At 38.7% G+C, this 26,673-nt stretch overlaps 2 protein-coding genes across 3 annotated transcripts; both read right to left on the reverse strand.

The window, feature by feature from the left end:
* Positions 1-11,051: 11,051 nt before the first annotated feature.
* LOC126626328 (transcription factor MYB54-like) lies at positions 11,052-13,281 on the reverse strand. Of its 2 annotated transcripts, none has more exons than XM_050295629.1 (3): positions 12,681-13,281; positions 11,846-12,364; positions 11,052-11,565 (listed from the first exon to the last, which is right to left on the reverse strand). In XM_050295629.1, the coding sequence occupies exons 1-3, from the start codon at positions 12,793-12,795 to the stop codon at positions 11,444-11,446; spliced, it is 756 nt and encodes a 251-aa protein (XP_050151586.1). In that variant the 5' UTR covers positions 12,796-13,281; the 3' UTR covers positions 11,052-11,443. The 2 variants fall into 2 exon arrangements, with proteins under 2 accessions (XP_050151586.1, XP_050151585.1); XM_050295628.1 differs by having other exon boundaries at positions 11,052-11,643; positions 12,681-13,274.
* A 7,907-nt stretch (positions 13,282-21,188) lies between these two features.
* Positions 21,189-24,549, reverse strand: LOC126626323 (DNA polymerase epsilon subunit B). Its single transcript, XM_050295622.1, has 13 exons — positions 24,296-24,549; positions 24,014-24,188; positions 23,762-23,915; positions 23,525-23,656; positions 23,259-23,336; positions 22,933-23,037; positions 22,721-22,801; positions 22,495-22,625; positions 22,321-22,415; positions 22,107-22,206; positions 21,829-21,943; positions 21,609-21,719; positions 21,189-21,482 (listed from the first exon to the last, which is right to left on the reverse strand). Exons 1-13 carry the CDS (start codon positions 24,462-24,464, stop codon positions 21,342-21,344), a joined length of 1,587 nt encoding a protein of 528 aa, XP_050151579.1. The 5' UTR covers positions 24,465-24,549; the 3' UTR covers positions 21,189-21,341.
* Positions 24,550-26,673: the final 2,124 nt, after the last annotated feature.

A 26,673-nucleotide genomic window follows, 5' to 3' on the forward strand; every position in this document is an offset into this window, starting at 1 on the left:
TGGGGCTTGTTAAAGGATTTTCGTTTATGAAAATTTGTACTGATCTTTTGTCTGTTGAATTCATCCGAATCACTTCAGAGAAGTAGGTTGTCATGTAGATCCACTTTTCTATTGTCATGTGGAAGTTCAGTGTCTAGAACTAGTGCCCAAATAGTGCTCGTGGTTGTCACTGCATTTTGCAACACAGCTACTGGCGGATTATCTTGTAGTATTAATGCTCGCAGCATTACTGGTGACACTCTTCGTAAATATAAAACCACCCCTCGGTTCCCAAATTCGATCATATGCTTCATCTGGATACCTAATTCAGCGTATACATGCAAAATGATAAGGAGTCGATGTCATTGTTGCCAACAAATGTACATATAAGACAATATCAATCTATAAATATGACATATGTCCCGCACAAAGAATTTTTGTATAATTAAGGCATGTATAACATGCCAGTCCATATATATAATTAAGTACCAATATTAAACAAGACGTTATTGATTAAGCAAAAAGTCATAGCTTAAGCATTACCTTACAGTATGGTTTTCACCTGCAGTGACCCTAATTCCCAACAGCAGAGCGTGATTGGAATCGACACGGCTGTACATCTCAAAATCCAAGCTCCGCAATTCGAGTGCGGATATGAAGGGCAGCTGATCATCTTTAATTTGGGCAAGACAAATGCTTGTTGTATTTGCCTTGGAAACATAGATGGCCTCATAAGAAACAATATTATACAGTTCGGTGACAACCGTGGCCCAAAAGTTGCCGTCAAACTGGAGCTCAAAGGTCGGGGCTGGAGAATCAATACTAGTATTATAATTAAAATAACTGAAATTTGCTCGAACAAGAAGCCTCTCCCCAGCTTTGTCAACTGGGATTGTGTAACAGTTTTTCTTCTAGGTTGGGAAAACTCTTACAGTGTTGGTCCAACCTTCGGTGTTGGAATAGTAGTACTGTTGGAACACTTGGGACTCATCCTTGTTATGAACGTAGGCATCATCGCGGGTCCAAACTATTGAATTTTCGTCTCTGTAAGAAGAGGAACCATTCCATCCACAGTAGATGCTTATGAACAGTGCATCGGCATGGGAAGGAATATTTGTGACCAACAATATTATTGCTGGCAGCGAAGAGAGAGCTACGAAATAATTGACAAGTTGTAGTAATGGAACGAGGTTAGCCATTATTTTCAATTGATTGCAACAATTCTGTTGTTAAATGAGCACTTTATTATATAGTGGCTTTGACAGTACGTTACGAATCTGTTAATTAGCCAGGAACATTCATATTTTTCCCTTGCAAAATTTGACCAAGTAATTAAACATAATGAAAGTTATCACCTTTTATTAATTATGAAGTATTTTTTGAAGTTCCCTCAGTCTTCAGCTGATAATCATTTTTATGTTGTTAATTGGAGTGTCAGCTAATCATGATCAGCACGTGGGGTGTCCGCTAATCATGATCGGCACGCAAAATACACACACACATATATATATATTCTTAGTCATAAGGATTATTAACATTTTTAAATAGGATTAACTTTGGGTTACTTAAGTTCATGTAACTCCGCCGTGTAAGTTTATCTTACATTGCCGGTCCCAAGCCCGGATAAAGGAGGAGGGGGAGGGCGTCAGGTAGTCGACAGCCGGCACTCCATGATCACGTCGAATCCTTATGAAAATGAATCCAGAACGAAATCGCACTAAAGCTAGGGCGTCACCCGTAAGTGGCGCGCTGTGTGGCCCGAGCACAGTGATAAGTGAGCAAGGGTCGCTGTATCTCCATCGGCACCCGGATGCAGTGTTAAATGAGCAAGGGGGCTATAGAAACTTCTTTTCGAACGACTCCACTCAAAGTTGTTTGGGAGCATATGCTCCTATCAACTTTACACGGGACACACAAAAGAAGTACTTTGATCCTATTAGACGGGGAAGGGTGAAGAAGCTAGGACAGAAGGGTAGAGTTCAAGAGAGCAAAATGCGTTTAGGAACGTGGAATATAGGAACCTTGACGGGAAAATCTATGGAAGTAGTAGAAGTTATGGTGAGGAGAAGGATAAATATTATATGCCTACAAGAAACTAAGTGGGTTGGGCGTAAGGCAAAGGATCTAGAAAACTCAGGGTTTAAACTATGGTATTCGGGCACAAATAGAACGAGAAACGGTGTTGGCATCATCGTGGACAAGACCTTGACACAAGATGTTGTAGATGTCAAGAGGGTAGGAGATAGAATCATGGCAATCAAGATTGTAATAGGACAAGAACTTATCAATGTGATTAGTGCGTACGCACCTCAAGTAGGGTTGGATACGAGTTCGAAGGAGAAATTTTGGGAAGACCTTGGAGACTTGGTGCAAGGAATTGCTCAGACGGAGAAGTTATTTATAGGAGGAGATTTAAATGGACACGTGGGCAGGGAGACAGGCAACTATGGAGGTTTTCATGGTGGCCATGGTTTTGGGGAGAGAAACGAGGATGGGGAAGCTATCTTGGATTTTGCAATGGCATATGATCTCTTCTTAGCCAACACCTTCTTTAAGAAGCGGGAAGAACATGTGATCACCTACAAGAGTGGGTCGTCAAAAACACAAATAGATTTTCTTCTAATGAGGAAAAGGGATCGTATAACTTGTAAGGATTGCAAAGTTATACCAGGAGAGAGCGTGGCTAATCAACATCGCTTGTTGGTGATGGATGTACATATCAAAAGAGTGAGAAAAAAGAACAAGACTTGGAAGTGCCCAAGGACTAGATGGTGGAATCTAAAAGAAGAAAAACAAGCCATTTTCAAAGAGAAAATAACCACCCAGTGTGTGTGGGATAGAGAGGGGGAAACTAACCAAATGTGGGATTCCATGGCTAGTTGTATCCGAAAAGTAGCAAAAGAGGTATTAGGAGAGTCCAAGGGCTTTGCCCCACACCAAAAGGAATCTTGGTGGTGGAATGAGGAGGTACAAACAAAGGTGAAGGTTAAGAAGGAATGTTGTAAAGCCTTATACAAGGATAGGACCGATGAAAATGGTGAAAGGTATAGAAAAGCGAAGCAAGAGGCGAAGAAAGCTGTGAGAGAAGCTAAGTTAGCGGCTTATGACGATATGTATAAACGACTAGATACCAAAGAAGGAGAGTTGGATATCTATAAACTAGCTAGAGCAAGGGAAAAGAAGACAAGGGACCTAAACCAAGTGAGGTGCATCAAGGATGAGGATGGAAATGTTCTTGCTACAGAGAACGCGGTTAAAGACAGATGGAAAGGTTATTTTCATAATCTTTTCAATGAAGGACATGAAAGGAGTGCTTCTTTAGGGGAGTTGAGTAACTCAGAAGAGTGTAGAAACTACTCTTTTTATCGCAGAATCCGGAAGGAAGAAGTGGTTGTAGCTTTGAAGAAGATGAAGCATAGAAAAGCAGTAGGCCCAGACGATATACCAATCGAAGTGTGGAAAGTTTTGGGAGAGACGGGTATAACATGGCTCACTGACCTTTTCAATAGGATTTTGAAAACGAAGAAGATGCCAAATGAGTGGCGAACGAGCACTTTGGTGCCTATCTACAAGAATAAGGGCGATGTACAAAATTGCATGAACTATAGGGGTATTAAGCTAATGAGTCATACAATGAAGCTCTGGGAGAGAGTCATTGAGCATAGATTGAGGCAAGAGACACGGGTTTCGGACAACCAATTCGGGTTCATGCCAGGGCGCTCAACCATGGAGGCAATCTATCTTTTACGAAGATTGATGGAAAGATATAGAGATGGGAAAAAGGATTTACACATGGTCTTTATAGATTTGGAAAAAGCGTATGATAGGGTCCCAAGAGACATTCTTTGGAGGATTTTAGAGAAGAAAGGAGTACGAGTAGCATATATCCAAGCTATACAGGATATGTATGAAGGAGCAAAGACTGCCGTAAGAACTCATGAAGGACAAACCGAAAGCTTTCCCATAACTGTAGGATTACATCAAGGCTCATCCTTAAGTCCTTACCTTTTTGCGTTGGTAATGGATGAGTTAACAGGACATATTCAAGATGATATTCCTTGGTGTATGCTTTTCGCAGACGATATAGTGTTGATAGATGAAACTCAAGAAGGGGTAAATGCAAAGCTTAACCTTTGGAGAGAAGTGTTGGAATCTAAAGGTCTTCGCCTAAGCCGATCAAAGACAGAATATATGGAGTGCAAGTTCAGTGCAAATGGAGGCCAAAACGAGTTAGGGGTGAGGATCGGAGATCAAGAAATACCAAAGAGCGACCGTTTTCGTTACCTAGGATCTATCTTGCAAAAGAACGGAGAATTAGATGGAGATCTCAACCATAGAATACAAGCTGGATGGATGAAGTGGAAGAGTGCATCCGGCGTGTTGTGTGACCGCCGTATGCCACTGAAGCTCAAGGGAAAATTTTATAGGACGGCAATAAGGCCGGCGATGCTGTATGGCACAGAATGTTGGGCGGTGAAGCATCAACACGTACACAAAATGGGTGTAGCGGAGATGAGGATGCTTCGTTGGATGTGTGGGCACACGAGAAAGGATAAGATTAGGAATGAGGATATCCGGGGTAAAGTAGGAGTAGCCCAAATTGAAGGAAAGATGAGAGAAAATCGGTTACGGTGGTTTGGACATGTGCAAAGAAGGCTTACTGACGCTCCGATTAGAAGATGCGACTATGGGACAGAGGTTCAGGGCCGAAGGGGTAGAGGAAGACCCAGGAAAACTTTGAGAGAGACCCTAAGAAAAGACTTAGAGTACTTGGATCTAACGGAGGACATGACACAGGACAGAACACAATGGCGTTCTAAGATTCATATAGCCGATCCCACTCAGTGACTTGGATTTTCCAAGTCTCCAACCGAGAAGTTGTCCTCGCTCGGGAAATTAAGGGAACACTACCTCAACCTACATGCTCCACTCACAAAGCTCCAACATACAAGCTTCAACAAAAGAAAATTCAAAGAACTTAGCGAAAAAGGCTTTGGTGATTTAACACAATACGCTGAAATGAAGGAAAGCTTATTTATTGATATCCCCGATAAATTACAAATATGTACATATACTTGAGTCAAAATAAACAAACAAGAGGGAGCCTTCACAAAGGTTGCTTAGGAGAAGTCTCGGCAGTCGGTAGAGCCCCAGAAAGAGAAGGCACCGAAGGGGGATCATTCGGAGCCTCAGTACTGGACAGAACCCTAGAAGGAGGAGGCATCAGAGGTTGATCATTTGGAGCTTCATTACGCGGTACAGCCCCAGAAGACGAAGGCAATAAATGCCTTTGGAACAAACCTACAAATCTCTGATGATCAAGTAAAACCTGACCATCAGATTCCTTCATCTGGTCAAGCTTCCTCTTCATGTTTGTAGCATAGTCATGTGCGAGCCGGTGCAACTGTTTATTCTCATGCTTGAGCCCTCTAATCTCCTGTTTGAGACTCATCATTTCAGCCGCCAATGATTCAACTTGGCGGGTTCGAGCAAATAGGCGTTGGGCCATATTAGACACAGAACCTGCACACTGAACACTAAGAGCCAGAGAATCCTTAACAGCCAACTCATCAGACCGTTTGGAAAGTAGTCTGTTATCTTTGGGAGTGAGAAGGTTCCTGGCCACTACCGCAGCGGTCATATCATTCTTCATCACGGAATCCCCAACGGTAAGAGGACCAGTAGGGGAGACGAAGGATGGGCGCCATATGTTGTCTGGAGAAGGCGGGGCTGCCTCTTCAACAAGGTTCAAGTCAAAACGACGGTCGGAGGGGCCAGACATTTTCAGAGGTGTAGAAAAGAGAAGAGGTCGGACAAATCAAGATCTTAGAAGTGCAAGAATGGAGCTTCTACTGGTGGATATTCAAGTGTGCTTTAGAACTTAATGTCAGCCTCTATAAAAATCTGCACTCGACGAAGCTTCAGAAATCGAAGAGGCGTTTGCTTTCTCAAAAGCTGGGCTGCTCAGAGACCACGAGGGTCGATCTCAGAAATCGAAGAGGCGTTTGCTTTCTCAAAAGCTGGGCTGCTCAAAGACCACGAAGGCCGATCTTAGAAATTGAAGAGGTTTGCTTTCTCAAAAGCTGGGCTGCTCAGAGACCACGAGGGCCGATCTCAGAAATCGAAGAGGTTTGCTTTCTCAAAAGCTGGGCTGCTCAGAGACCACGAGGGCCGATCTCAGAAATCGAAGAGGTTTGCTTTCTCAAAAGCTGGGCTGCTCAGAGACCACGAGGGTCAATCTCAGAAATCGAAGAGGCACCTACTTTTCCAGCCTTGTCAGCACCTGTCACACGCACACTCAGTTTTGCGGAAATTATGGGCATTCTGTCGAAGATTTCTGGCGAAGTAGAAAGCACATGAATCGTACTGTTCAATCACCCACTTCCCACACGCAACAGTAGCTCATGGGTACCACATATAACTTTGCCAAAGTTCTCTGACAAAGTTGAGACTACTTTTCCAGCCTTGTCAGCACCTGTCACACGCACACTCAGCTTTGCGGAAATTATGGGCATTCTATCGAAGATTTCTGGCGAAGTTGAAAGCACAGGAATCGTACTGTTCAATCACCCACTTCCCACACGCAACAGTAGCTCATGGGTACCACATATAACTTTGCCAAAGTTCTCTGACAAAGTCGAGACACGTGAAGCTTGCAACTCTCACTACATCGCTCTGACCAAGAAGGGTAAAAGAATAGCAAAGAAACAACACTAACAAAGTTTAGACACATAAATTTTGACGGCCTAGCTACCATATTATTACCCACAAGGGTAAAGGAACAGTACCACTGTTGGATAATTGGAAAGTCCCGGTGTGTCAACCTCTGTGCTTCATGGCAAGGTAGACTAGCAAACATGCCCAACCTTTACTCACATTCGAGAAAACACTCCCAACAAGATTGCTTGCCCCAAAATCGAAGAGGCATCGCCCTCCGAATCTCGAGAGCCAGACTCCCAACATGATTACTTTCTCAAAAATCGAAGAGAGGGTAAAGGAACAGTACCACTGCTGGATAATTTGAAAGTCCCTGTGTGTCATCCTCTGTGCTTCGTGGCAAGGTAGACTAGCAAACATGCCCAACCTTTACTCACATTCGAGAAAACACCCTCCGAATCTCGAGAGCCAGACTCCTAACATGATTACTTTCTCAAAAATCGAAGAGAGGGTAAATGAACAGTACCACTGCTGGATAATTGGAAAGTCCATGTGTGTCAACCTCTGTGCTTCGTGGCAAGGTAGACTAGCAAACATGCCCAACCTTTACTCATATTCGAGAAAACACTCCCAACTCCCAACATGATTACTTTCTCAAAAATCGAAGACACCGTTCTCCGAATCTCGAGAGCCAGACCCCCAGCATGATTGCTTTCTCAAAAATCGAAGAGGCATCGTTCTCCGAATCTCGAGAGCCAGATCCCCGACAGGATTGCTTGTTCGAAAACCGAAGAGGCACCACTTTCCCAACTTCAAGAGCCGGATCTCCTTGGATAAAGCTTGTCTGTAATCTTCACACGCAACATCAGCTTTCCAGATACCACAGACCACTTTTTCAAAGTGCTCTGACAGAGTTAAAACTTGTGAAGCTGGCAGCTCCCACTACCGTGCTATGACCAAGCAGGGTAAAGGAATAGCATTATTACTTGATGTTAGGGAGACTTCTATATATGTCGACCTCCATCCCCAACGGACAGGCAGACCTGCAAAAATGCTCAACCCTTCCTCTTATCTGAGAGGGCACTCCCAACGAAGCCTTTCGAAATATTCAGCTTTCTTTCCCCCCGATAATACCTCTGTAAACAAGCTATACTAGAGCAAGAATATCTCATATCATCAGGGTTAAAAGCAAGAGTATCCCATATCATGCTTTTTCCCTGTCTTTTCCTTTGGCCTTGTTCTTACCTGCAAGACAAGGAGAAAAAGAGCAATCAGTCAGCACTTGGAATCAAGCTTCCAGCCAGGAACTGACTGCGTGGAACCCCTTACCCTGGCATTGCTCTCGAGTACTCATCTTCAACATCTTATGCTCCCAAGGAAGATACCGCATCTGCCTGAGGAACAGATAGGGCAAGTGAGAAGGATACAAGGAAGCATGTGGAGACAAGCGTAACAGCACACGTGCCGATACATCCACTACTCTGTCAAAAGCAAAAGTATCCCATATCAGCAGGGTCGAACGTACTCTAGATTTGATGGACTTGTTTTGACCCTCAAATTCTTCAGTCGGCCTTATACTTTGGAGGAAACCAGAAAACCCTCCAGCCCAGTTCAAGAATAAGCCTGTGGAAAGTTACTTCTTCAAAAGCAAAAGTATCCCATATCATCTCTTCTCATTTTTCTTCTCTTTATCCTTCATGCTGCCTGCAAGATAGGGAGAATGTGAACAATCAGCCGGAGCTCTGATTGCTTACCTTGTCTGTTACCTCTTTCAGCAGATCCCCTAGCTCGGCGACTTGGGGGACTCCTACTACATGGTTTGTATCGCGCTTGACCAAGCCTGAAACTACAAGTAAGCTTCAAGTGACATTGATACATTACCTTGTGCATCTCCACCAGTTACAGATACCACCCCTGGATGGAAGAAGAGTACTTCCAGAGAAGATTTCACATCTACCTATGAGACAGATAAGGAAAGTCAAGCCGATACCACACTCCGGGACTTAGAAGTTTGGTGGTTACGAGATCATTCTCCCACAATATTTCCTAAAGTCATTTGTACTAAATCATTCACTTGTACTCCCTAAAGGAGAGCTTGAACCTATGTACTTGTGTAAACCCTTCACAATTAATGAGAACTCCTCTATTCCGTGGACGTAGCCAATCTGGGTGAATCACGTACATCTTGTGTTTGCTTTCCTATCTCTATCCATTTATATACTTATCCACACTAATGACCGGAGCAATCTAGCGAAGATCACAAAAAGTGACCGTTTTCGCTACCTAGGATCTATCTTGCAAGAGAACGGAGAATTAGCTGGAGATCTCAACCATAGAATACAAGTTGGATGGATGAAGTGTAAGAGTGTATCCGGCGTGTTGTGTGATCGTCGTAGGCCACTGAAGCTCAAGGAAAAATTTTATAGGACGGCAATAAGGCCAACGATGTTGTATGGCACAGAATGTTGGGCGGTGAAGCATCAACACGTACACAAAATGGGTGTAGCGGAGATGAGGATGCTTCGTGGGATGTATGGGCACACGAGAAAGGATAAGATTGGGAATGAGGATATCCAAGGTAAAGTAGGAGTAGCCAAAATTGAAGGAAATATGAGAGAAAATCGGTTCCGGTGGTTTGGACATGTGCAAAGAAGGCCTACTGACGTTCCGGTTCGAAAATGTGACTACGGGACAGAAGTTCAGGGCCGAAGGGGTAGAGGAAGACCTAGGAAAACTTTGGAAGAGACCCTAAGAAAAGACTTGATTACTTGGATCTAACGGAGGACATGACACAAAACCGAGCGCAATGGTGTTCTAGGATTCATATAGCCGACCCCACTTAGTGGGAAAAGGCTTTGTTGTTGTTGTTGTTGTTGTTTGTACTTAAGTTCATGTACTGTACATACTTTATTTAAAACATAATTGAATATCGGTCGGTATTGCACTATATATAGCCTAGGCAACATGGTCATGATTTAGTGTTTTTTTCCTTTCAAATGTTTGTCCTTTTACATTGTACAAGTATCATGAATTTGTGATAACTAACCACTTTCAATATATAGTGTACGTGGACAAACAAAATTAATTAGTAATATAAAATGTTAGTGTACGTGGACAAACAAAATTAATTGGTAATATAAAATGTAGTTTGATTTCGTTTAAGAACTTATAAAGTTTATTTAGTAATTAAATTTATGATATGTGGGATATTTCTTTACATGCTCAAACGGCCTTGTATGTGTGATAAATTTTTAAACCTCCCACATACGTGAACAACACAAATTTGGTGACGTAGAGCATGTGTGGCAGTTTAGGTAAGTCAACATGCTCTCATACATTAGCTAAAATCAATTAGCAATATGGAGAGTAATCAAATCTTTATGAGCACTACAAAGTCATTTTGATAATTTAATATAGCGATATGTAACATTTCTTCACATCCTCACGACATGCTCAGTCATTTGGGCATATCCAATATGATCTACATCCTACTTGTAATTTTTCTTTCCCTTGTGATTATATCCACTCCATACATTGTTGTGAATATAATGATAATAAATTAAGAGACATGAAGTCTTAACCTAAGTTCTCAAGCCCTCCAATATGTTTCACATTCATATATATAGTTTGTACTTATTGATAAACAATCACAATAGTCATAATGACTTAGAAAAAGCAAGAATAGAATCAAGTTTTTCTACCAAATCCTTTTTCATATTAACATAACTACGCCATTCAAAACTTTGTTGTGACATGATTGATCAAAGGTAGGTAGGATATGATAAGTTTCATATAAATATAAATTTATTGAATGAGATTACCTTAAATTGCAATCTTTTAGAACTTGATTCACACATCCACTAAAATAGAGAGATTGAAAATTTAAAATAGAGATAGAATAGGGGTGAAGTCTCAAAAGAGTATAACTATTCTATCTCCTTTCTATTTGGTTTACACAACAAGAAAGGAATTCAATCTTGCATATAACTATTCGCTACCTCCCAATGGCAACCACCGCGGCAACGACTGTGATTCACATGCACCCAAATCGAATTTGAGTGCTATTCCCACATTCATTTTTTTGATTTTTTACATACTCATCTCAATTTGCGGTCGTCGGATCGAATGAATTGAAGAATATCAATGGTAAAAAACTAACAAGAGTGTGTGAGAGATAAAAATGGATGTGTGAATAACACTTTTTTAAAACACTAGGCAACAAGCATATCACAAATTTTCTCGTAGGTATTACAAAGGCTTATAAGAAGTTGGTTATTTAGGATAAAGCATAACTCCCTTCACTATATATAGTCATGCATGCACTAGAAATGATACTTTGTAATTGCTTATGTGTATATATATAGAAGGGAGAGTGATGAAGTACACATAAACAAAAAATTAAGGCACAACAAATATGCTTGTGAATTCTATGCTCGCATTCCACCGTTCCATTTATGGATTTCAATTTCAACCAAATAATCAAACTAAATATCCACTTACATAATGTCAGATGAATCATGCATGCAAATTAAAGCCATGACCATGGTAAACGCGCTCACCTTCTCTACTTCAGAATATAATTTTACATTAACACTTGCATTACATCATCTTCCTTTCTACAATACATGCCTAGCTAGCAAGCTACAATATGATATACGGATCATCGATCAGTATCTCATTAAATATGATTTTCTGTGGATTGATGCAGTAACAAGCATCTAACTGGTAAGTTGTGCCGTTTGTATGTCATTAGCGATAGTTTTACACTGCTGAGATGTCATTGATCATCTTCATCAAGACACCAATATTATGAAGAAGTTCCATTATTAACAGATAAGAAATCGATAAAAGGAAGACCGGCTACGTTGCTTATGTTCTGTTGTCCCGTACCTTCCTGATCCACCTCCTCCTCATCCTTTCTTGCGTTATCTATCACTTCACTCCCATTAGACTCAGTATTTACTTGAAGAAAATCGTAAAACTCAATTGGCTGATCTTTATTATGATCTACAACATAGATATAATAAATACATATAGTTAGGTCCATGCATGCATGAGAATATTGATCAATGGTCGTTGTAACTGATAAGGGCATGCATCATCATCAAATATATATATATTGCATATATGTAATTCTGTCGCTAGGAAGATGCATGCATGGAACACTATGAGTAGTCATGAGAATTAATTGGTACTAGAGGATAATCACCTTGGTGCATTGTGACACTGCAGGTATTGGGATAGAACTCCTTTGGAAAGAGAGGATGAGGGTCATGAGTGAAAGCTGGCCGATACTGATGATGATTTCTGTCGTTGCATGAGTAATATTTCCCAATATAATTATATGAATCAAGGTTCCACGTGCCGATATTGCAATTGATCTGCAGGGGATGGTCTTGTTTTGAAGAGGATTTTGGTTCATTATTGTTAGTATTGATACTCATGAACGGGGTTTGAGCCGTAGTAGCAGCAGTAACACTAGACGTATTCCTTATTAATTTGGCGTGATTAAGCCTAGATCTTTCTCTGCACCTGCGTGCCATGATGACATGCCAATGGTTCTTGACTGCGTTATCGGTACGTCCAGGGAAAAGCCTTGCAATAACAGCCCATCTATTTCCATGGATGCGGTGAGAAGCTAGGAGACGCTCTTCTTCCTCTTCTGTAAAAGGGTTCCTATTGATTCTTGAATCCAACTGATTGAACCATCTCAACCTACAGCTTTTTCCTGCATCATTCAATTCATTGTGAATTAATTATTCGTGGACATGATTACATTACAAAAACACGTTCAATTAACCCTAATCAATTAACTACTCTCTTCCCCCCCCCCCACACACACACACACACATATGCATGTCTTAATTAGTTGAGTAATTGAATATTTAATTAATTTAATTAATTGCGTACAAATATATTTGCCCTAGCTAGCTGCAGCATATATAATTTTGGGCATGTTAGTATAAGCAGTTTCCAACAATTTCAACAAATGCAAACATATCAATCAGAAAACGAAAAGAAATAGAAAACTAGAAATAGTATACCTGATCTTCCTTGGAGCTTTTCTGCTATTGCGTTCCAGTTATGAGGTCCATATCGTTCCACCAACTCCCTAAGCTTCTCGTCTTCAGCTGGCCTCCAATGGCCTCTAGTGCACATCTTAATTATATGTGTTTATGATCTTCAAGTGTTTTTTTTTATAAATAAACACAAAAAGAACAAATTAATAAATTGGAATTAAAGCTGCCTAACAACCTATATCTAGAGCTAATTCTACAACGACCATGGATGCCTGATGTTCTCCCTTCGTGATCGAATAGATCGACAAATACTATCTAGATTTGTAGAGAGCGAAGAAGAAGAAGAAGACGACGACGTCGACGATGCCCAGCGCGGGGGCAAGGCAATAATAACCGAGACAATTATAACTAAGGTACGGCAGGAGAGATCAATAGATAAGGGAGGAGCGAAGCTAGAGAGCTTGGAGATCCTTTGAATTAGCTAAATGGATTATTATATAAGGGAGAGGGGAAGAGAGATGAAAAGTATTTTCCGTTAGAGAGTGGGAGAGTTTGGACAGACCTTACACCTGCGATTGATGCAACGTCTTGGCTAACAAAAAAAAAACCACAATTATATCATCATCATCCCACCAAGTTTTATTATAATATTATAAGATGAAAATATGACATGAGAACATGAGAGAGAGAGAGATGGGTTGCTTGGTGGGGTGAAGTATGGTTCCTCTTTCAACGTCTTTCCAAATTTCTAACCTACAACGTCTACTTATAACCCACCTAGCCATCTTACTCTCATTTTCTTTTATTTATTAATTTTTGTACGTATATGAAAAAATTATTTAAGCAATGATCACATTAACATAAATATGTATCACTAAACAGAAGTTGTAATAGATTGCATAGACCAGATGATTACGTACCCATACAGCTAACCCTAATTCAATTAATTAAACCTTATCCTAATTACGAGAAGAAATCATTAATTTTATTGTTAAAGACCAGAAAAAAAAGGTGAGGGTTGGTTTGGTATCTGTGGTGGTGTACTCAGGAATATGGGAGTTGAATTAGGTTTTGTTCACCTTTCAGACCTAACTAACAATTTTAGCTTACAAACCTCACGACTTCAACTGCACGTGGAGAATCGGACATCATTATTACAAAATAATAATATTAACTACTTCTTTTTGAGTCAAACTAACTCAAACTGCTTGATCTGTTTCTCATCTCCGGCCGTGTAGCTGTGTAATAGCTTACATTTATCAATGTAATAGGATGTCCACAATGTAATAATCAACGTCATTGCAGTAATAATAATGTCATTCTGTAACTTTGTCAATATTGTATATGTAATCACTTGGACAATAAACTTTAATGATTATAATGTAACCTTGTTTCTTGTAGTTTAGACGTTGAATCATGTAAGAACTTAACATTATGTTTTAATACTATTAACGTGAAGGTTGGGAGATCTAAAGTGAATAACAATGTATGGTTAATTTTGCGTCCACTCATAATATGATATCTCATGTCTATATTATAACAAGACATCCATGATGTACAAACAATATTGTTAATTAATGTAATAACAATATCATTTTGTAACCTCACCATTATCATATTACGTTGAAAAATAAATGTTGTCATATAATCTTACACAGAGTACAATACCCTTAAGAAAAGAAGGGCACCATAGTATTTTCCATTAAAATATTAGGTAGCGTTATCTACATACCCATTTTTACTTCTCACACACCTTTCTCAAATTTCAACCGTCAGATCGAATGAAGTAAAGAAGATCAATAACAAAAAAATTAACAAGAATGTGTGCGTACATAAAAAGTAAAAATGGGTGTGTGAATGGTTGAAGGTACTTTCCTAAATTTAACCATCGATCTGTGTCGTACGTCAATTATGTTTGAATTCACGCTTGCATGTTGTGATTGTTATTTAATAGATGGTATAATTTTTTGTAATCATTCTTAACACATGAAGGTTAATGTGTGTGTGTGTGTGTGTGTACACACTAATTAAGAACCTGCATGAGTTACAAGTTACAACCAATGAAATGGAAGACATCTCTCTCCTATTGTAGCCATATACCTATATGTAATTAAAGTATGAGCATGCTAGTGTAGATCCCCCAACTTAAAAAAAATAGATGTTAAAAGAGAGTTTTTTAGGACATATTTTGTACACGACATGATATGATAGTTGATGGTTGGAATTTCTTTTTTAACTCGTTAAAAAATAAATCAGCCATCAACCACCATATCATGTGGTTTACAAAATATAATCTAAAAAGATGGTCTCCCTAGCATTTTCCAAAAAAAAATAATTATTGATCATGTTGGTGTGACCCAACATCCAAACTGCAAAGAATCAAGGAAACTAATTAGTTTTCCTGATATTAATTTATAAGGACAGGAGCCATTCTTATGACCGTTGGCCTAACCATTCTCCCAAGTAGGAGATCATCTAAATTGCTTGTAAAAAAAGTGAGGGCCAGGAAACACATCCTCCATCTTCACCCAACTTACACTGCGCTTGACATTGGAAAATCTCACCAGTAGCTCAGCTTGCTGTTTCTTCATCACCTACCTAGCTCTCTCTCTCTCTCTCTCTCTCTGTCTCACACACACACATACACACACACACTGATATATGCACAAAGATTTGTTGAATTAACGGTGTATATCTGCTGCAAATTAAGTATTGTTGACAGATCAGTTAATTAATTTATGGAGTACTTAAATTTTGAATATATGGATCATCCATGAGGAATTTTGAAGATGCATGCTATCTAGATTCATTTCCCCAAATCATAACGCAATTCATTGCATACAAGTGTCCATATATATAATTTGTTAATTAAAAATCCAAGCTGATTAAAATTCATCAATTGTAGAGTTCTTCACACTGTTCACCAGTTTCACCTACTTTTCTTATGGCAGTGAACAATGGTATGAAACTCATTCCAAGAGTTGTTTTATTACTATTTACTTGCTGCTTAACGGAACTTCTATCTCTTTTACACTTTACACGTTAGCAAGAGTTTAACATAAAATCATGAGCGATATCGATTGCTTGTTATTGTTAAAGTCCCTTGTAACCCTGAAGTTTATTCTTTTTGTTCATTAGTGATAAAATAAACTTGTTAGGATTTCTTGTTCCACAAGTATTGTATAGTAAAATGTAATTAACCTACTTTTAAAGAAATCCTAATCCTTGAAGCCTAATGCTTGCTGTAAAAAAAGTTACCCTATAAATGAAATCCATCGAACTCGATATCATACATTATACATAGATGTACATAAAGGAATGAAGACATGATCCTTGACCATCCATGTAACTGTTGGGACTGGTAAGAATAATGATATATTTCTTGCTCTTCTTAGGGTAAAAATATAGGGGATACATAAATTCCGCTTTGAAGGAATGTTGTGAAGAACTTTTAACGCACACAGACCATAGCTCAAAGTGGTCTTGTGTCCACCTTACCATATATATATAAATATAGATAGACATATATATGTGTGTGTGTGTATATATATATATAATATGGTAGGTAGCTGGCAGCATTCTCTATAACTTTGTCTTGTTCTGTGATTCTAGCTATCTGTCTGTCTCTCTCACTCAAAGCCTGTTTCTGCAAAGTTTAACCAAATCCTGATTAAGGCCGTTAATTAGTCCCCTTAACTGATCTTAAGAAGTAAGGATTTGACACTCACCTAACTAAGACGGGATAAAGTTAGGGTTTCTGGTTCCAGAAGTAACATAAACTTCCCATCTGTAAAACTGCCCAAACCCAACTTATGAACCATTCCAAGGGATTTCTTTTGTTTCTTGACCGAGCTATCCACTAATCACGATCAATGAAGAGTACACCTACCTACCAAACTACATACATACATACATATATATATATATATATATATATATATATATATATTATACTACTATAACTTCTTTTCTCTATTTTAATATTACAGTTAAACTTCCTTATTGTTTGTTGTACAAATGTCAAGGTCAAGAATCAGCTCTCAACAAGTCTTGACTCAATGAATAATTAATTTAGAATATAAACAAGGTTTTATGCTTAAGGCTGATCACAACACCCAAATATATATATATATATATATATATATATATATATATTTATAAAACTATATATGTGGAAATAAATTGCAGGTGCTCGTTGAGTGCAATTCACTTTTTTTTGAGTTAATTCTAGGGTATTATTAGGTAGAGGACAGGGATACATGTGAACTCTCATGCATGTCATTGTTTGGCTAGCTTAGCTAGGATATATATATACATTCCTTTAAAATGGATATGTACTTGTACTAACCTTGATGTTATATAGCACCTTTGCATTTTCTAATCCAGTCCCTGGCTGGGCTACATTTCAATGTTTGGCACAATTAGGACCAAATTGTGCACCTTTAATTAATTAGTTAACTAACTTCACACTGTCGGTTGTCCAACTGAGAAGCGACTGCATTTCTAGCAATAGGACTATGATTAATCATAAGAAAATATTGAATCACTATATAAATTAAAAAGTAAAAAGCGGATATTTGACAATGATACTAAATAATTGTTACCAGCACTTCATAAAAAGATGATGCACTCCTTGAAATGAAATATATCGTTCTTTGGTGTTTTATAAAAATGGATAGATGATGATCTTTTAGGCCATCTCCAACCGAAGGGTCCAGAGAGCCAGATGGCCGAAAATAGTCCAAAAACCGTCTCCAACTGAGGGCTAGGCCAGAGGGCTCGTGGAATATGAGAGGGCCCCACGGAATCTGAAAGGGCCAAAGGGCTGGAGGGCTGGGGACTGGCCAGAAAAACCATTAATCATGTCGGTTATAACCGACAGGAATGCTTAAAAAGAAATTTGAATCCAACGGCTAGCTGGTGCCAGTTACCGTTGGATTCAAATATATATATATATATATATATATTTTAGGTTTTTTGGGCCTTTTTTTTTAATTCTCAAAAATTCTAATTTTTTTTCATATAAATACCTAAACCATTCATTCACCATTCCTCACAAAATTTTCACCATTCCTACACCATTTCAATTCTCATATTTTCTTTCCTCTTTCAAAAATCTATCCTTCAATTTTTTCAATAATTTTCAAGTGGCCTCGTCGTTTTTAAATTTCAGTTAATATTGTTTTTAAATTTAATTTGTAGTTTTTAAATTCAAGTTAATGTTGTTTTTAAATTTAATTTGTAGTTTTTAAATTTAATTCGTCGTTTTTAAATTTAAGTTGTTGGATTTAAATTTAAGTTGTTGTAGTTTTTAAATTTAAATAATAAATTATGTTTGGCCCTTTGGCCCTCGGTTGGAGATGGATGCAAATATGGCATTGTACTGTTAATTAAAATATTAATATCTTGAAGAGTCAGAGAGCTAAAACGAACCATCTGACCAGCCCTCGATTGAAAATGGCCTTAGAGGGTCAATAACCAGGGACGGAGGGAAGAAGGGACGAGGATGGGTCCGGGGCCATCCTCACTTTTGTTATAAAATCCTTCATTAACTACCCACCGTTCAATTTGTATAGGAAAAGAAAACCTTTTTTTTTTTTTTATCTCTTTTTACCTAGAAGCAGCCCAGCAGCAACAGAGACCCCAAACTCCAAAACTATTCAGCCTATTATCCTTCCCATTTCTTGAATAATATATTTTGTCAAATTCCTAATTTCAAACTAATTCAACAAACACATATAAGGTTTGTAAAATCTCTTTCTGCTCAATATTGTGAAGAACAACTTAAGCAATCAAATTTTTTATAATTAAAATATTTTTAATTATTTTATTATACATTATAAATATTATATAATACTATATAATCTTTATAATATATTTTATATCATAACTTGAACTAATATAATAGTAATATCACTTGAATATACGAGTGATTTGTAGATGAATGATTGTTTGGTTACTTATATCGTAAAAAATTTATTATGATGTTTTGGTTAATAGTTTGGGTAAATTACACAAAACTACTTCACTATGGGTCGAACGACACTTTCATACCTCATCTTACGAATTTGTGACAATGTCATACCTCCGTCAATTTTTCTATTAAATGCTGACGTGGCCAGAGACAGGACCCACTCATTAATCCAACTGGATTAAAAAAATAATTAAATATTCAAAAATTCAAAAATTAAGAATAAAAAAACAAAAAAGAAAATAAAATGGCTTAAGGGTGCGGGCCTCCCCTTTTCTCTACCCGCACCAACCTTCTTCTTCTCTTCGACAGCCACCAAACTCTTCCACGTCCCTCCAACCTTCCACAACCCACCCCCATCCCCCACCTCTTCCCGTCCCTTTCAAACCTAAACCCTAACCCTAATTCCCCATTTTCAAACAGAAAACCCCAACCTTCCTCACTAGTCCCCCTAACCTTCCCCACCCGTCCTCCCCATCCGTCCCCCCATTCTTCCTCCACCACCCTTTCTCTCCCCTCTCTCTATCTGGGCTACCTGCAGCTCTTCCCCCATCCCCCTCCCTACAATCTGCAATTCTCTCTGACTCCCTCCTCCTTCATTTTCAACAAGATTGGTGACATCTCGACCAATCTAGCGTCACCCCACCACTTGCCGGATAGAGTTTCCCAACGGCGAGCTTGGCATCGATGACAGAATTCTGCTCAGGTCAAGGGCCAATTTCGGCTCCAGTGTCATCCTCGCGTCTCGGTGGTGGAGGAAGGTTGGGGGGGACGGGTGGGAAGAGTGGGAAGGGTTTCTGGGTTTTAGGGATGCAGGTGTCCAGAAAGAGAGAAGAGAGAAGAGAGAGAGATGAGAGAGAGATGAGAGAGAGAGATAGAGGGTGGTGGAGGAAGGTTGGGGGGGGGGGGGGAAGGGTGGGAAGGGTTTATGGGTTTTGGGGATGCAGGTGTCCAGAGAAAGAAAAGAGAGAAAGGCGTGAAAGATATGAGAGAAAGAGGAAAAGGGTTAGTACTGCGGGTGGAAGGGAAGGCCGGATCCCTTAGGCCATTTTTTTTTAATTTTTAATTTTTTTAATTTTTGAATATTTAATTATTAAAAATATATTTAATTATTTTTAATCCAGTTGGGTTAGTGAGTGGGTCATGTCTTTGGCCACGTCAGTATTTAACAGAAAAATTAACAGAAAAACTGACGAAGGTCTGACATTGTTACAAATTCTTAAGATGAGGTATGACATTGTCATTTTAAAAAGATGAGATATGAAAGTGTCGTTCGACCTATAGTTGAGGTAGTTTTGTGTAATTTACCCTAATAGTTTTGTAAATACTATTTGTTTATATTTATTTATTTATTTTTAATATTTATGTGAGGCCTCCCCTCACATGAAATCCTGACCCCGACACTGACAATAACACTTATGTTTGAAAAACACGAGTAGTTGTGGCCAATTCTTGACTTAAGTTTATAAATGGAGCTTCCACTTTTGTATTAGAATTGTTGTTGAAGAAAACTTTAGTACATAGTTTAGTTGGAAATTATATAAGTGGCTAGTGCTCAATGAAAAAAAATGCACTAGGGATACCATTTCTTTCGGCTGAAGTGTTGATTGACGCAATCAGCTCACAAGTCCAACATGATTCCGACATTTTTCATGTTGAAATTTGACTAATGGACATCCTCCTTAATCTTTCATTTACAGAAATATTACCACTAGGAAATTAGGAATCTTTAGGTTTACTCAAGGGTACAGCATCAGTTTTTAGAACTTTCAAGTTTGAAGTAACTTTTAAAATAGATCACGTTGTTTTAATTTTTCTTTTCACATTGTGTTATAAAGTTTTGAAGTCAATTTTTCTTATTCCAAAACAATTCATCACACATTTTGGTCCTAATAGTATAAGTGTGGCCTCTACACCGTCTGAAAACGTCTCACATCATCAATTTAACAAAAGGTCATATGGTTAGATGACGAACAGGCATAAATTCACATAATTTTAGTATCTCGTGATGTAACTTCATATTCCTTTTCAGAATTCACCTAAAACATAAGAGTATAATTAGCTCTAAATTCAAAGAAAATAGCTGAGGCCACTAAGTTTACAGCAGCAGTAAATGCTCAAGTTAGGTGCATGTTTGAAATATTGAGCTCTTTGCCACGTTGTACTTCCACAAAGAATGTAATTATTTGTAAAACCCTGCTACCTCTGATTTTGATGTTCCAGTCAAAACATCATTATTCATTATGGTAAATACAAATAAAGTGGTAACTTTTAACTCTAAATCAGGACGGCTCACATGAAGTGGACATGCCAAGTCAGCAGTTTCTAAATTAATCATGTCACATCCCGGCCCGGACGGGACCACTTCCCGAGCTCTACTTTACCGTAGCACGATATTATCCGTTTTGAGTCCCGACCACACCCTCACGGTTTTGTTTCTGGGAACTCACACAAGAACTTCCTAGTGGGTCACCTATCATGGAGTGCTCTCGTGCGCTACTCGCTTAACTTCCGAGTTACGATGTACTCCAAAGCCAGTGAGCTCCCAAAAAAACTCGTGCTAGGTAAGGATGGGAATATACATTTAAGGATCACTCTCCTGAACGATGTGGGATGTTACAAATCAAGCGATGCTAAGTGAGAAATTTAAAAACACATGACATTGTGTTATTAATTCCAAATGCTAATTTCGCCATTCAACAGATGAATTGTGACTACAAGGACGACAATTCGACTTCCTGGGTGCAGGGACGGAATACCACAAAGGTACTATCACTTGAGAAGGAACCAGGATTAAAACAAGTGATTCCTGTGTATTTGAAAGCCTTCTGGTCACTTCTGTCACCTAAAACTATCTGCACAGCAAGATCAAAGGATAAAAGAAATCTTAGACCTCCCAAAATTTAGAGCACCTAAGCTAAATCAAAACTGAAAAAAAAACAAAAACAAAAATGAAAAGCCAGATTGAATCTTAGAATTACCGTGTCGGGAGTTGGATAGAGGTAAAGCGAGTGATCGTAATTCCAAATGATGGGTTGTACAATAAGAGGGAGTGGGCAGAGATGACATTGATGGGTTATGGTGGCAACAAGCTGTGACAAAATGAAAAATCGAGAACCCGTTAAGTTTCCTTGGTGATCATGCACATTAGTCAACAAGATATTGACAATAGTTAGATAGATTGAGATGGAGAGATGTTACATGCTCGAAGTGATCATCAGTTTCTACTGTACAAGGGGGAACCAGACAGGAACGACGCATTCTGTAGAGCAGATCTTGACGGAAAAATACAACCTCCTTGGTACCCAACTTTAATCTGCATTCAAGAATGGGAAGTCATTGATCAGCAGGACAACTGAAAATACAAGCACAGAAGAAACTTTGTATCTCAGGAACCACAAGGTTCCCTGGTGAGAGATAAATTCTTTTGTCTTGGAATTTATTGTAGCCAACTGAATCAGTGCTCAGAAAACACATACCTGCAAGGATTACTGGAAAATATGGCATTTGGAATGTGAGTTTGAAGCTCTTCCGTTAAATATTTTGGTAAAGCATTCCTGGGCAGAGCTGTCGAAGGGCCTGAAATTATCAAAAAGCAGAGATTAATCAAGTATGTACCTAGACTCTAAGCACATTTTTTAAGAAAGATTTTTCTAATCTTTGGAGCAGCATAATAAAACAAGCGTCGTATACCTGCATCATCAGGACCTGGGATAAATAGAAAACAACTACCCTCTACTAGCCGTGGATGGGCTGCAATCATCTTCCCTAGCTTGCCAAACTGCAACCTGCAGGTCTAGGGCACTGACGTGAGAAAGAAAAGACTATCCAGAGTAACAAAATAAATCTTATCAAAATATTCCTGACCTGAGACTGGAGAAAGAATGAAAAGCAAGATTACACGGGCGAGAGCAAAAATTCCCCATGAGTACAAATAAGCATGGTACAAATTCTTCATCCTCAAAGGCACTGAATACTGTCTCTAGCTTTCCCATAGCCTTGTCAAATAAGAAAAGAATTATCAACGTAATGTTGAGAAACTCTGCGAAAATATGTCATTAGCATATTTCATAAGAAAAAGAATGTTAGTCACCTCTTCATCGTCGAGCCAAATGTCAGATAGTATGACGACATTGTCATTAGCTACTGTCCTATCCAACTTTGCAAGTCTAAGCTGTTTGAAGTGTAAAGGAAACTATATATCCATAATATCCTTTGGCTAGTCTATAAAGCTCAACAATCATATACCAGCTATGTTTACAAAATTTTGAACAATTCCAAAAGACTACAGCAATTTTAGGATACAGTCTCCTCTTCTGTTAGAGAACTACTACCAAAAAAGTCATTCCCTGCAATAAATTGGAGGGACTCGTCTCTGGGCTCAAGCGGAGGAAATCCACAAGTAATCACCTTCTCAAAAAAATAAGTGATTAGCTAAATCGATTACCACATTATGATATGAAAATTCAGCCTCACAGCAGGTGAGAATAAGTAGTTCCGAGGAGAAGCTAATAAATGTTCTACCTTGGGAATTACAAGATATTAAGTACTGGTATTTTGAAAACTAAATTCTAGTAAAAGTATGTGCCGTTTTTATTAAGAGTGTAGAGAAGAAAAGGATGTTAGCTAACCTGAAAGACACCCTCTAAAAGCATCTCACCTTCTGCAACAACTATTGTGTTCTCCACGAAAAACCCTGCGGTTATCTGGTACGCATTGTCAAAGAAAATGATTATTTAACACTTGTCATTTGACTGAACCTCAACTTCGGAGTTTACGATTCAGGCATAGCCATAACTCATGCCACAACTGAGTCTCTATAAAAAAAGACATGGAATCAATGAGGGTCATAAAATCAACACTGAGGTTATCAATGATTAGAGTGCGTAAAGGATATTGCATTCGATAAGTCGATTTCCACAGACGAAGAAAGGTCTTCCAAGTAAAAATGGCCATCCTCCAACTGAGATATCAGACCCATCACCCATCTCCTTCCGGTTTGCCCAATCAGGGACTGAATTGGAGATATCTGACCAGCATATCATATATATATATATAAAGTTATTTAATTCAACCGTGCCGCTTAAAGGACCCTAATCAAAGTTACACAAAGAAAGAAAATGTGAGTACCAACCTCGCGGCGACCTGCATCCGACGATTTAGAACCAAATGCCGGTCTGGAAAACTCCTTTTGGCGAGAGATAATCTGGGAGAGCAAGAGAAACCTATCCCTGTACAGAGCCGATTTAGCCGATGCTTCGCCATGAATAGATAATCTCCCAGTATGCCTAAAATCAACCCGAAAAACGAAAAGAAAAACACATTAGCCCTGAACACATTCACTTTACAAAGAATTAATGAATTGGTTGGCCAAAAAGAAACATACCTGTAGAAACTTTTCTTGATGGGATCGTATCGGAACTTTGGGACCTTGAAGGCATCAATTATGTGCCAATCAGGTTCCGAGGTACCACCACCACCGTCATCATCGCCGTCGTAGACGGCCGCATCAGCACGCGACAGTTTGGTAACGAGGCGGTGCACCGTCTCCTTGTCTTTTCCTGCAATCCCCAAGAAAAAAGACGCAATCTTTTGTTTAGGAAGAAAAAGAGGAAATTGAAAATGATGAAGAAATGGTGAAAATTGGAAGAAAAAATGGGGGGATTACGGGGTTGGGTCTCGAGGAAGTCGAGGAGGAGATCGATGGCATCGTCGTCGGGAGCAGAGTCGTCGAAATTGGACGCGAAGGAGAGGATCTCGTCGACGGCGTCCGGGTCAAGCGTGTACCCTCTGATCTTGCACTTCCTCTGCACCTTCTTCCTCCCCGAGCTGCTCATTTCTCTTTCTCTCTCTCTCTCTCTCTCTTCAGATTGGTAAGAGCTAAACCTAAAGGTACGGGGTTTCGGCGGCGTTTGGGGGTTTTGCTTGTTTTGGGCGGGAAAATGTCATTCTTCCCTCTTTTTCCACATGAGGCGGGAAAATGTGTCATCTACTTATGCGAAGTTCCCATTATGCCCCTGTTTTGTTCACAATCGCTTTAAATTTAAAAACATGATACATAGATTTAAATTTAAATTGTCTCATCTAGATCTACTTAATTAATCTTTATTATTTGTTGCAAATTATATGTTTGGGAACGTTGTCAACTTTAATTTAATGAGATTTGCCAATGGAATAGTGTTTGAAGTTCTATCGAATCCTTTGAAGTTTTGTTTTTCCAACTAATTAATTATTGACAGTGAGTAGTAATTTTCGTCTCAATATTTGAACATAATATAAGTTCGAATCTCAACAATAAAAAAAAAATAGTAAAATTAATGAAAATAATTTAAAAAGTTTGAATTTTAATGATAAGAACAAAATAAAAGGTAAAGTGAATAATATCATGATTGACTTTTTAGTATAAAAATGTGATTTTTCATTAAAGTGAACAGTACCGGCAGCTTTTTGTTTAAGTTCCAAAAAAACAATTTCATTTTTTGCAAAAAAAAAAAAAAAAAAACAGTTTAGTTTTATAGTTCAAGGTCTTAAACTTTGTGGGTTTTTTTTTCATTAAAATTAGATACAAACAAGGGCCAAAGGGTAAACAAGCTCCCCTTAACATTAACTTCCCTCCATTAGGGGAAAATCTCGTGTCTAGCAGCCGGATCACTTGTCCGTCCGGCAACACAGGACCGATACGTCCTTGTATTATTGTGACCGAGACCCACCTCTGGTTCCATTGTGAGAGGGGTGCCGGCTGCCCATACGCAAGTTCTCCATCTCGGACCTGTATATCAATTATCATTGGAACCAAGGCAGAAACACAATGTTGAGAGCTTTCTCCATATCACAATACGAGTGAGAGTTATCCATAATCGCCTTGTACAACTTATCGACATCACTTTCTAATAAATTTCCTTCGTCACCAACCCCATCAAAATCCAAACTTTGACCCACTAGAACAATTTCTGAACAAAAGGGACGCACATTGACCTTAAATCCAGCAAGAACATTCATGGGTTGCGATAATTTCACAAAATTCAAACAAGGGGTCCCTAGAAATGGCATGAAATGATAACATGAACACGCAGAGAGCATGTCATTTCGAAAATTTGATTTGGGTTCAACCGGGGATCTCAAATATCTAAAGAAATTAGCATTAGAAGTGCAGAGGGACAATGAGTGGTTCTTGAAAGTGAATAAATTGATAAAAATATAGGCCTCACGTGGAAGAAATTGAAGTTTTGAGAGACTGGTACAGCATTTTGTTCGTATATTAACCTAGAATATTATGATATACTAAGATTATAGAACAATGATAGAAAGAATGATGAAAAGAAGAAGAAGAAAGCTCTGAATATTTTGAAGAACATATGAAATGCAATCTATCACAAATGACAGCTACAACAGCTATTTATAATAGCTAATGTCTCAATACAAAATGATTCAATTACCCTTTCTAACAACTTTCTTTTAAGTAACTCAAACTAACCAATATAGTTACATGAATCAGTATGACTATATGGTTATTACTCCCCCCTCAAACTAAGCTGAGCTACCGAAGCTGAGTTTGCTGCAGAACCAACTCCCAAGCCAAGGGTTCTGCAATGTTTTTGAAATATTGGACTATGCAATCCCTTGGTGAATACATCAGCTATCTGATCCTCTGTCGGAATATAGTGAACCAAAAGATCTCTTTTCTGAACCTTCTCACGCACAAAGTGATAATCTGTGTCAAGGTGTTTGATCTTAGAGTGAAAAACCGGATTTGAGCTTAAAGCCAATGCTGAGAGGTTATCACAATATAAGGATGGTGGGACTAATATGTATTGATGAATATCCTTAAATACTGAGCGGATCCAAAACACATCAGCTACACAATGTGCTAATGCCTTGTACTCTGCCTCTGTAGAGCTTCTAGAGACTGTGGATTGCTTTTTAGACTGCCAAGAAATTGGATTTGTCCCAAGATACACAACAAAACCTGTAATTGATCTTCTGGTGTTGATATCGGCTGCCCAATCCGAGTCAGAATAAGCAGTTATATTGAATTCCTTGCTTTTT

Source organism: Malus sylvestris, chromosome 6, assembly GCF_916048215.2.
Source record: "Malus sylvestris chromosome 6, drMalSylv7.2, whole genome shotgun sequence".
NCBI lineage: Eukaryota > Viridiplantae > Streptophyta > Magnoliopsida > Rosales > Rosaceae > Malus > Malus sylvestris.